The sequence below is a fragment of the Ictidomys tridecemlineatus genome, chromosome 11, assembly GCF_052094955.1.
Source record: "Ictidomys tridecemlineatus isolate mIctTri1 chromosome 11, mIctTri1.hap1, whole genome shotgun sequence".
Classification (NCBI taxonomy): domain Eukaryota; kingdom Metazoa; phylum Chordata; class Mammalia; order Rodentia; family Sciuridae; genus Ictidomys; species Ictidomys tridecemlineatus.
The window spans coordinates 40,031,816-40,043,889 of NC_135487.1; the positions used below are offsets into that span (position 1 = coordinate 40,031,816).

General features: G+C 41.2%; 1 protein-coding gene and 1 long non-coding RNA gene across 23 annotated transcripts in view; one reads left to right on the forward strand and one right to left on the reverse strand.

The window, feature by feature from the left end:
* Positions 1-12,074, reverse strand: part of Lrp8 (LDL receptor related protein 8) — a 79,593-nt gene that overhangs the window by 5,255 nt on the left and 62,264 nt on the right. For 16 of the 21 annotated variants that reach the window (XM_078026283.1, XM_078026270.1, XM_078026272.1 and 13 more), the window contains 4 exons: positions 10,907-11,131; positions 8,812-8,880; positions 2,423-2,595; positions 1,268-1,444 (listed from right to left, as the gene is read on the reverse strand). In XM_078026283.1, coding sequence (XP_077882409.1) covers positions 1,268-1,444; positions 2,423-2,595; positions 8,812-8,880; positions 10,907-11,131 — 644 coding nt within the window. Of the gene's footprint in view, positions 1-1,267; positions 1,445-2,422; positions 2,596-8,458; positions 8,689-8,811; positions 8,881-10,906; positions 11,132-12,074 lie in introns of those variants that run through there. The other 5 variants (XM_078026276.1, XM_078026279.1, XM_078026289.1 and 2 more) reach the window with 2 other exon arrangements.
* The window catches only part of LOC120890767 (uncharacterized), a 35,115-nt gene that overhangs the window by 891 nt on the left and 22,150 nt on the right, over positions 1-12,074 (forward strand). The gene's annotated exons all lie outside the window — the stretch shown is intronic.

Genomic DNA, 12,074 nt, shown 5'->3' on the forward strand with positions numbered 1-12,074 from the left:
TGGAACCAAATGAAATAATTCATGCCTAGTGTTTAATATAGGACTTCATACACATGGGATCTGGAGAATTCTAGATCAGCCTAACCAGTGTAAGTATCTTCCATCTCTGAACATTCTACATGTGATAAAAAGCAATTCCACTGCCTTTCAAGTCATCTTTGGCTTATTTGTGGTTTTCTGTGAATGCCATGCTCCACTAACAGACCTTTGAGACCATCTTACTCTAGTCCCGCCACCCTCTCACTCTAGTCAAGACAGATCTCTAAGGCCAAGACAGGTCCTCATAGTGATGGCAGAACTACCTGAGAAAGGGATTGGAGAAGACAGGTTGAGAATACTGATTTACAGAGCTTTTTTCTTTTTTGATTGTAAGAGCTTTAAAGTTATTTACCCCATGATAAAATTGAAAGAGCATGGGCCTTTATGTAAATAAAGACTGGAGTTTGAATCCTGGTTCTGCCACTTCCTGGCTTTGATCTTAGACAATTTATTCAATTTCTATGAGTCTCCAGTTTTCTCATCTGCAAAATGGGGCTAATAATATCAACTCTATAACATAATTTTAAAGATTATAAAAGAAAATGTATGTGAAACACTGAAAACAGTGTCTGACACATAGTAGGTGCTCACTAAATCCAATTTCCTCATTCTGTTAACTCTGTTTCTCTGTAACTGGCAGACTTGGGCATTAGACTTCTCAGGAGTAACTCCCCCTAAGTCATTTCCTTTTCTGGAAATAATGCCACATGCGAGTGCTTTGTAATTTACAAAGTGCTATCTTGTTTAAACTTTCTAAGTTCAGGAGGGTTATTCTTGTTTTACAAATAAAAGTAAGTAGAGAGAAGTGACTAAGATCATTGGGCTACAGAATGGTGGAACTGGGAGACATCTTTTTACCAAAAGCTCAATGCTTCTGGCACTGTGCTCCTTTTGATCTTTAAAAATTGTTAAGCAACTGTTTACTCAGACTGGCCGAGGTTAAGGATCCTCAAGGCCATCTGCTCACCCTTCTCATTTATTCAACTTCCTTTCTCATGTCTCCCCTTTATGAACAGTTTGCTTCAGAAAAAGTTCTGTTTGCTCCGTACTCAGTCATGTTCTGCACATGCCATTTCCTTGGTCTGCCACTAACCCAGGTTTCCTCTTTGCCCCACCCAGCTTACAGTTTGCAGCCTTCCAGACCAGAAAGCCTTCTAGATTGGCTGTACCTGCCTAGGTTCAGGCCCTCACTCACCAGTCCCTCAGGCTCAGAGTGGCACTGCCCTACCTTGCACTTGACGACAGGCAGCTCGGAAAGAGGGTTCTTCGGGAGTTGGTGCAGCTGTGACCTTGGTTCCCCCGGCAAGACAAAAAGCTCCTTGAGGGCAGGGGCTGGGTCTTCCAGTTCTCTGGTCTCCCCAAGACAGGGCTCTGCCCACAGTGGGCGATCAAAGCTGCTGATTGCCTGACAGGGGGATGTACTGGATGACCTCTGAGGTCACACTCAGCCCCCTGACTCTGCTGTACAACAATGATACCTGCTCCAACCACTTTGTGGTTTTGCTTCCCCAACAAGTCATGCTCTCTTGTGCCTTTAAGCCTTTGCACATGCTCTCTCTAGAATGCCATTTCCCTCCTTCTCTACCTGGAAAATTGCTATTCATCTTTCAAAGATACAGTTTATCTGTTACCTTCTCTGAGGCATTCCTTTCCCAATTCCCCAGACAGAATAAATAGCTCCCTCATTGATGTTTCCATAGCATTTGTTCAATAAATACTTATTGGAAGCCAGCTATGCTATGCTAGGCACCAGGAAAACAAATTAATCATGTCAGATCCTGCCCTCAAGGATCTCACACTCTAGAGGGGACCACTAATTAAAAGACAAATGGACTGTAGTGTGACAGGTGCTGGGATGGAGAGAGGCCCATGTGACCATGGGAGAACAAAGCAAGCCAAGGAAAGCTTCCTAGAATAAAGAACTCCTAAGCTTCCACCATGGCATGTAGTACACAGTTGTACGAATGTACATTAGCATCTCTAACTCTCCCAGCAGCTCCTTAGGAGCAACTGCATTTCTTAATTACTTTTGAACACTCAATATCTAATGTGGTGCTTGGCATATAACTGGCATACAGTGTTGTTGAAATGAATACATTCACATTAAATGGCCACAGTTGCCCTTCTATCCCAAACATGCTGAAAACTCCTCAGCAGAAAGAAAGACCTCTGGCTTCTTTACTGCCAGGAAGAGACTCTAGGTACAAGGTGGTCCTGCTACCCTGCTACCCTAACAACCTACCTCAGGATATCTGTATTCCCCAGTGCTTGGTACATGGTGGGTTCTTGATAAATGTTAAGGAAGGAGAAAGGAAGGAAGATGTGGGGAAAAGGAAGGAAGGGAGGATGGAAGGAAGAAACTCGCCCAGCAAGGAATACTTACTGCAGGATAGACATGGCCAATCTGAGCAGTCCTCCCTATATGGAGCTCGTCTTCATCTTCTTCTTCTGTTGTTTTCCTGTACACTGGGTTGTCAAAATTCATGCTCTTGGTGTTCTTCCGCTTCCAGTTTCTCCAGATCAGGTAGCCACTCATGCATAACAGAGCTATTACCGCTAGAGGAAGGGACACATTATACTGGACATCAGGAGGCTCCGGCTCATGGCCCAGACCTCAGTGCAGATCCTGCCACCTCTTCAACTACACTGCCCCTTGCCTTTTGGGCACTGTTTCTGCTGTTTGGAAGCCCTTCTCTCATCAATTCTTTCCTCCATTAGCTACTCATCCTTCAAAATCCATCTCAAATGACAAATCTTTCCCATTTGCTGTAGACAAGAGTCTATTATTCCTTCATGTATGCTCCCAGACCATAGTATCTTACTTTACTAGCTCAACTGAACCTTGGTGGGCAGAGACTGTCTTACTTATCTCTCCATGTGCAGTGCCCAGCACTGAAGAGGTGCTCAGTGACATGTGCTAAACAAAGGAGACAATTTTTCCCCCTTTGCCCTATTGCTGCTGCTTCCCGGAGTCTCTTAAGAAAACCACTCTTTCTACAAATTAGAGGGTGGAGAGTGGGATGAAGCTATGGCCCCACCAAAGAGGGGCAAGACTAGAAGGGGATACAGAGGGCAACACAGGCTTTTCAGTTAGTATAAATGAATTTATTAATGAGTAAAGAAGGCTGTTGAGAGCCACAGCCGAAGGGGCCTCAGCAAACTTCCAGCTGCCAGCTGATATTGGCTCACAGTGGCCCCAGCAAACTTCCAGCTGCCAGCTGATATTGGCTCACAGCGGCCCCAGCAAACTTCTAGCTGCCAGCTGATTGGCTCCTCTGTGGTGATGCTCATTGGGCTGTTTCCCCGCCCTTTCAGACCACAGAGCTGCTCATTAGGGGACTTTTTTGGCTCCGCCCAGGCGACCCAGCCAATCAGCCTCAAGAGCAGGAGGAGGGGGGGGTTGGGAGGCTTGTGGGAAGCCGGTGGTGGCAGTTGGGCTCTGAGGGAATTCCTGAAGAGCTCATGTGGTGTGGCGTGTGTGTTCTAAAAATAAAGTTCATTTCTGCTTGATAAGTGGCTTGTGAATTGTGCCCAGCCAGACTGCGGCATTTGGTGGCCCGTAAGGGGATTAGTCGCCACTCCTAGGCCTTGAAGTGTTTGAGTGGCTTGTTTTAGCGGCCAATGTTTTGGCCATTCTTGATGAGAGATGATGCTAAGGTCTGCACCTGTATCCAGTAGCCCATTAAATTCATGTCCTTGAATATTTAGTTTTAGCATGGGGCGAGAATCTAAATTTAAAGAAAACATAGCCCAATCTACACCTGTGGAGCTTAATCCCCTGGAACCTCTTTCTACAGTACGACTGGAAAATTTATCATGTAGGCTGGGTATTATTAGTAACTGTGCTATTCTATCTCCTGGTGAAATAACCGATGTGCCCTTTGGAGAACTGGCTATAATTTTTATTTCACCTTTATAATCGGGATCAATTACCCCAGGACTTATCATAAGTCCTTTTAGAGTAGAAGAACTGCGTCCCAATAATAAGCCTACTATTCCTTTGGGAAGAGGTCCTTTTACCCCTGTGGGAATGATTTGAACTCCCATCTCTGGAGTTAGAACTGTTCTGGCAGAGGAGCAGATGTACAATCCTGCGCTTCCTCTGGTTTGTCTAGTGAGGGATCTAATGGACAACGTGTCCTGGGCACTACCCTGATGGGATTGCTGGGTTCCTCCAGTGCCCCGTATATTTGTGGTCTTGAGCCCCAGAGCGTTGGGCCCCCTGTCCATTTTTTGGCAATGGAGCCTGATGTCTTTCTCCACGATATCGTGGATAGACACCTGGTCCTTGTTCGTTTTTTGATAACGGAGTACCCTCTATGGTGGTTTGAGAATGGCATTCATTAGCCTAATGTCTCCCTCTATGGCATCGTGGGCAAATACCTGGTATTCTACTCCTTGGATACCTAGTTTTATTAAACCCTCCTCCTATGGGGCAATTCCTTTAAAAATGTCCTGTTTGTTCACAATTGTAGCATGTTTTTGGCCTGGCATCTAAAACCTGTTGTACTGCAGCTGCCAAGACTTGCCCTTGTTTATTAATGTCTCTACATAACTTAATATATGTGTTTAAATCTTCATGTTTCCATGGTCTAATGACTTCTCTGCATCATGATTTGCTTGCTCATAAGCCAGTTGTTTTATTAATGGCATTGCTTGTTCTGTATTCCCCAAAACTCTGATAGCTGTTTGAATAAGCCTATCTACAAATTCAGCATAAGGTTTATTAGCTCCTTGTATTACCTTAGATAATTGACCTTGTAAACCTCCATGTCCTTGTAAATTCTTCCATGCCCTAACGGCATCTGCAGCAATTTGTGAGTATATGACAGGGTTATATGCAATTTGTTGCTGCTGATCCTCATAAGATCCCTTTCCTAACAACATATCTAAATTTCTCTGAGGATAACCAGCTGCTGCATTTCACCTAGCCGTCTCCTTGCAAAATTCCTCATTGGCAACCTTCCATAACAGGTATTTTCCTCCATTTAGCACAGCTTTACACATACTAGCCCAATCTGCTGGCGTCATGTTCAAGTTGGTAATGGATTCGACCATGCTTACAGTGAAGGGTGCTTGAGGACCATAGGTTGTTACAGCCTCTTTTAGCTGCTTCACTGTTTTGAAATCTAAAGCATGGTGAATTCGCTGCCCTCATGCCTGCTCAAATACAGGGCATGTTAATATTTGAGGTCCTGAATCAGGATCCCATCTATCAACTACGGGGGGTTGGGAGCCTCCCAGCATATGGAGGTGGCGCTGTTGGTTGGACACTTACACCCTCTGGTGATAGAAAGGTGTTAGTAGCAGTCTCCTGTTGTAACTTTTCCCCTGATGGCTTTTTCTGCTCTAAACTGTGAGCCAATCATCAGCTGGCAGCTGGAAGTTTGCTGGGGCTCCTTCAGCTATGGCTCTCAACAGAAGGCAGCACTCTGTAACAGAGCTGGTTAAAAATGGCAAGCAGTTTCATAAGGTAGTAGGTAATCTCTGCAAGTACTCTAGTGGAGGCTGGATGATCATTATTTAGGATATCTGATGCTTTTATATCTTGCTGTTATTGATGGGTTTCTGTTTAAATAAGATGATAATCATTGATACCCACTAAAAATAGGGACAAAGTAAGGATAGTCATTATCACTGCCACTATTTAATGTCCTTTAGATCTAGCTGTGCAGTAAACCAGATAATAAATTGGAAAATTGAAGGGAATAAATACGAGAAAGGAAGAAACCAGACTGCTGTTATTAACAAATATTTATATGTTTAGAAAGTCCTAGAGAGACAAGTGAAAAACTATTAGAAATAATTTTAGTTTGTCAAGAATCAATATAAAGGTAGGCCTGGTAGCGCATGCCTATTATCCCAGTACTTTAGGAAACTGAGGCAGGAGGATCACAAGTTCAAAGTCAGCCTCAACAACTTAACGAGAACCTAAGCAACTTAGGGAGACCCTGTCTCAAAATAAAAATAAAACACTAGGGATATTGCTCAGTGGTTAAGCACGCTGGGTTCAATCCCTGGTACCAAAAAAAGAAGAAGAAAAAAAAGGAACCAACACAAAAAATCAATAGCTTCCTTTTTAGTCAGCAATAACCAATTAGAAAATGTAATGAAAAAAGAACACATTCATAATAGCCCAACAAAATCTATAAAATCCTGGAATAACATAATATGAAATGTGCAAGTCTTATGTGATTTTTAAAATTATTCTAAAGGGCATTAAAAAAAGACTGAAATAAAGATGTGACATTCCTGGATAGGAAACTTTAATATTGTAAAATGTAAATTCTTCCCACTTAAATTTATATATCCAAAATGATTTCAATAAAAATCCATCATAATTTTTATAGAATCGACATGATTAAAGTTCATCTAGAAGAGAAACTGAATAAAAATATCCAAGAAAATGCTGTGAGCATAACATATCACAGAGTGCTATGAGTATATAGAAATAGAAATACAATTTGTAAAGTAGAATAAACAGCCCAAAAATATGGGTATGTGAGAAAGATGGCAATTCAAGTCAAAAGGAAAGGATAGACCAATAATGGTTTTGGAGAAACTAGATAGATTTGTAGGAAAAAAAAAAGTTAAATCTCTCCCTTATACCACATACTCTAAATTCCAAATGGAAAATCTAAATACTAAAAACAGCTTAAAGTATAAGAAGAAAATATTGGGAGATATTTTAATAAAATTCAGAGTAAGGGAGGCCTTCCTAAGCAAGACACAAAGCTCAGAAATCATGAAAGATTAACAGATCAGATACTTATAAATTTTAATTTATGCATGGCAAAAAATACCATAAACATATATAAAAATCAAGTAGCAGATTGGGAGAAAATATTCATCACATAATTAAAAAGGTTTTAATATTCGTCCTGTATAAATATTTCTTTCTCTTTTTTGTACTGAGGATTGAACTCAGGGGCATTCAACCACTGAGTCACACCCCCAGCCCTATTTTGTATTTTATTTAGAGATAAGGTCTCATTGAGTTGCTTGGTGCCTCGCTTTTGCTGAGGCTGGCTTTGAACTCACAATCCTCCTGCCTCAGCTCTGGAGCTGCTGGGATTCCAGCTGTATAAATATTTCTACAAATAAAAAAATGAATAGAAAAATAAGACTGTGAATAGGAAATTTAAGGATGAAATGTAAATAATGGCCAATAAGCTTATGAAAAGATATTCTCTCAGGAAAATAAGTTATCTTTCGCCTTTTGGATTAGCAGAAATTTAAAATTTATTGATTATATTAGGGTGGGTTATATCAATGAAACAGCACGCATGTCTTTCTCTATAGAACATAGGCTGACAGGAATGGGGTTGATTTGTTTTTCACTCACTCCACTCAAAATAAGGCTGGAATAATAGTCTCTATCATCATCTTATACTGGTTAGCCCTTTCAAGGTCAATTCAAATGCTCTCTTCTCTGGAATTATCTTTCCTTCCACTGTTCCTTCACAGAATTATCATGCTGCTATTATATCAAGTCATTATTATATCATGCCTCTATCTAATCTGTCATGCCTCTGTTATGTATTAATATCTACCTTATATGATTATGTTAACTGATTAAAGACTGAAAGTTCTTAGTCTTTATCTTTTTCTTCTCTGCATTCTTGATATAGCATTCACAAAGGGGAGAAGTTTTTTTAACACATTCATTGATTAACTCACTACAATGTCCCTATCCTGGAGGTATTCATGGGCATGTAAAGGAGAAAAAAACTATGAATGGACAATCACAGTTCAAAGATACTGTGAAGAGAGGAAGCTGGCATGAGACACTTGTATGAACATCGGGGTAGGGGAATGATTTAACTCCATGGTTCTGTGTCATAACCAATATTATACTCTGGCTGTATTGAATTCCATCTAGTTCAGCCTCTCCATTCCCATCCCAAACCATTTTCCATTCCTGGCTTTGCTCATGCTGTCTTCATGCTTTCATTGCTCTTGATTTTTCTTCACTTGTCTGACTCAGCTATAAATGTATCTCATGTATATGATGCTGAGGATGGAACCCAGTGCCCCACACATGTGAGGCAAGCGCTCTGCCACTGAATCACAATCCCAGCCCCATCATCATGTATCATTTCACTAGGTAACTTTCCCTGCCCTCTTTCTTCCTCTCTCTCCCAGGCTAAGTTAAGTACTTCCTCAACACTTTCACTAAACTCAGTGCATAGCTTAGTCTTAGGACTTACCATGTCATAATGAACTTATCTGTGTTATGTGTCTTTTCAGTAAGACTTAACTTGTGTAGGAAAGGACCAAATCTTATTCATCTTTAGTCACCTTTCCTCCCCTTAATCACAATTTGGCATATAGTAGCTCCTTCATAAATGTTTGTTGAAAACCAGAAAGAAAGCAAAACAGTATGACCTATTCAAGAGATGGCAAATATCCCTACTCATTTGTTCAACATATATTTAATTTAATTTTCTATCATGTGCCAGACTTTGCTAGGAGCTAGGGAGAGTAGTAAGCAAGAGAGACACCAGCCTTGTCCTCAAGGAGCATTCAGTTGGGTTTCATGTGGTGGGAGTGGAGAGTATGAATGAGAGGGGGTGGGACATGCAAAACTGGATCATCACTTAGGGCCAGGTCCTAAAGAGCCTTATGTGCCACGAGGTGACAGGAAGTCTGCTGGGGCAGAATGAGACAACGAGGCAAGTCAGTGTGACATGTTATCCTCCCTCTAATGCCTTTCCCCAAGAGCTGGGCAGGGTCTCTCTTTTCTCTCCAGTGACAAGGGGCCACACTCACCTATGGGCGCAATAATCCCAATGACAGCAGCAGTAACTGTTGAACCCATCTTGCCGCCTTCATTCCCATCTGCAAAATACAAACATTGGCAGAATAATACTCCATTAGAGTGAGTCCAAGCCTTTACTGGCCTCAAGCAGTAAGAACTACACAACCGCTTCTCATCCTCACTTTAAATGATGATTGGCTAATGCTTAATAGTACAGTATTCCTAAATGCTATCCAACTCCTGTGAGGCAAACAGGACAGAAGGTGTTATCTCCATTTCACAGAGGGAGAAATTATATCTTAACAGATAAGTGGCTGGGACTTGAACTCAGAACTGGTGACTCAAGCCCCACACCCTTCGGATAGCATCACAGGCTGGGGAGTATGTAAGGCAGGGTGAGCACTTAGATTTTTATGTTGCTGAATGACTGGATCAGTTGCATTTTTCAGCCACTGTTTATTGCATTGTCTATGGTACTGATGGTCTGTCTGTCCATCTGTATTAATAGTTTATTTTTCTTAAGTAATTAATGGGGCATAATAATGTAATGGAATCAAGAGCCCAGGCTCCTGCATCAGAATTTGGGGCTCATGTCCTATTTTACTACTCATTACTTGTGTGACCTTGAGCAAGTTTATATAAATACAGATATAGATGTATATGTATCTATCTATCTATATAAATGAAAATACACACTATCATGTTATATTTCTTTATCTTTAAAAATGGAGATAACATTATTATTTTCTTCTTAGGGAAATGTAAGGATTAAATGAGATAATTCATATAAAATATTAGCACAGTGCCTGATACAGCCTTGCCTGGTTCAAAGAGGGCAATGCATGGGGTATGGGTTGTTGTGAGATCTACATCTAAAAATATAGGCAAAAACACATTCTAAACTGGAAAATACTTGGAAAATGACCTGTATTTTCTAAAAAGTATGTTGTGTCATCCCTTCTCACTCTCACAAATATCTTCATTATAGTACATTTACAGTACTTTGTAGCTTAAAAGCGTTTTTCCTTTGGATCCTCTTAACAGCCTTATGAGGCATGAAGAGAAGCTGTTATCCACATTTGCTCCGAGTGAGGAGATGACTGTTCCCTGGCAATGGCCTGTCCTTTCAGTGTATCTGTTTTTCTCATTCACCTCAAGTCAATCTAACTATTGAAGGGAGAAGAGGGCTTGCATTGCTTACAAAACTAACTGTGGAAGTGCTGCCATCCTCTCACTCTGGGGCCACAGCAAACACTGAGAGTGAAATTAAACCTACTGCTTGACAACGCCCATGGGGAGGTCAGAGGCTCTGACCCCAGATGAGAGGAACTGGAATTGATGTGTTCCACTTGCCTCTCCAAACTTCAGGTGAGTTCTCAACTCTAAAAATTCAGCTTCTGCTGGCAAAACGGGCCTAATCAGAAAGGTGTCACCAGGCTGCTTGGTTTCTGGGCCATCCATGAATAGAAAAAAATGTTAAAACATAGTTTATCCTTTTATATGAACTCCCCCTGGCAGGTAACTCAATTAAAAAGGTATTTGCTCATTAATGAGATAAAATAGTTCTAGCAGTGACACTGTTCCCAGTGATTTAATAAGTGGTGAACTTAATTATTTTCAGCCCAGAGTATGGGAACAGGAATGAGTAGACCATAGCTAAGGATGTTAACATTTGGGCAGCTCAATGAGGATGCTGGGAACTGAGATCAGAGCTTTCCAACCCTGAAGGACACCTTTCCTACACATGTCAATAACTCATAAAGCTCAAATGTACATCCAGGCAGCAGAGGCTATTTATGTGCTTCCATTTATACTGCCTCCTTTGTCTCTTTTGGCAAACTTGGGAAGCAGGCAGGGAGTGTGTTGTTATTATTTTCTCTTTGTAGGGAAAGAAAATGAGGCTGAGAGATAGGCTATAGCTTCCCTACAGATCCCCTATAAGTTAGGGGCATCTCCTAAATCACAGTTGGCATTCTCTTTCCCTCTGCTTCTTCCTCAGAGGTATGCAGCATTCAGCTCTGGTCTAATCTCTCTTCCCACACATTCCCATCCTGCTTCCACAGGACCCTCCCATGTCATGAAAGAATACAGAGCTCATTTCCTTACAATGCTGAGAGTGGTTGCTGGTTGCAGGGCTTGGGGTAGATGGGCTGATGCTGGGAGCCCTGGGAACACTAACTGAGCTTGGGACGGCAGCTGCCAGGCTTGGTGTGTCTGTGCTGTGATTCTGGTAAGTGGGGCTGTGGATGGTGGTCCCAGGTGCTCTTGTGATGGCAGCTACTGTTCTCGTCGTAGTAGAGGCTAACGTCGTAGTTGAGGTAGATTGAGGTGCTGGAGGGAAAAGACCATGGAAGTCACTTGGACAGAGCATTTTGTTGCTTTAGTGCCTAGGTTATTGTCTTGATGAATTACACGTAGAAACTTATTCTCATGGCTTAGTTCAAATGCCACTCTGGTGAGACCCTGCCTCATCCCTCTGACTAGGCCACAATCTTCTCTTGAGCCAAGTCCTAAGCACTTTACTTTGATTCAAAAGATGAGTCATTAAACCATACTATAGAATTAAGTGTGGGAAAGACCACTGTAAAAGACTAGAGGGAAGGGAAATCATAAATCTAGAAGCATTTTACTATGGTATTATAATATCATTAGGTTTAAATTCTTATTCCACTTTGAACAATGGAACCTGGAAATCATATATGGTATAGGAAACCTGTGCTCATATAAAAGCTCTTGGCTTTACATCAAAATTGGGAAATAAACATAATTTATGTGATTCAAGTATTATATGATGATTAGTCCTAGTCACATCACAAAAGGGCTTCTAATGTAGTTCTAGGTAAGAAATAGGCAAACACATAACCATCTGTATATAAATAGTAACTAAAGCCATGGAGATAAAGGATTCTTAACTTGAGGTTTTCAGGGAGTTCCAGAAACCACCTACAAATTGAATTTAAAATATTTTGTGGCCAGGTATGATGTAATTCCAACTACTTGGAAGGCTGTGGCAGGAGGATCATAAGTTCAAGGCCAGTCTCATCAACTTATTGAGACCCTATCTCAAAATAAAAATAAAATGTCTAAGAATGTAGCTCAGTGGTAGAGTTCTTGCCTAGCATGTGTGAGGCCTTGGGCTCAATACCAATACCACCACCACCACCACCACCACACACACACACACACACACACACACATACTCTAACAACTGAGTTTTACATTATTATTATTATTATTATTATTATTAATGTATATGTGCATTTTTTCTTGGGAG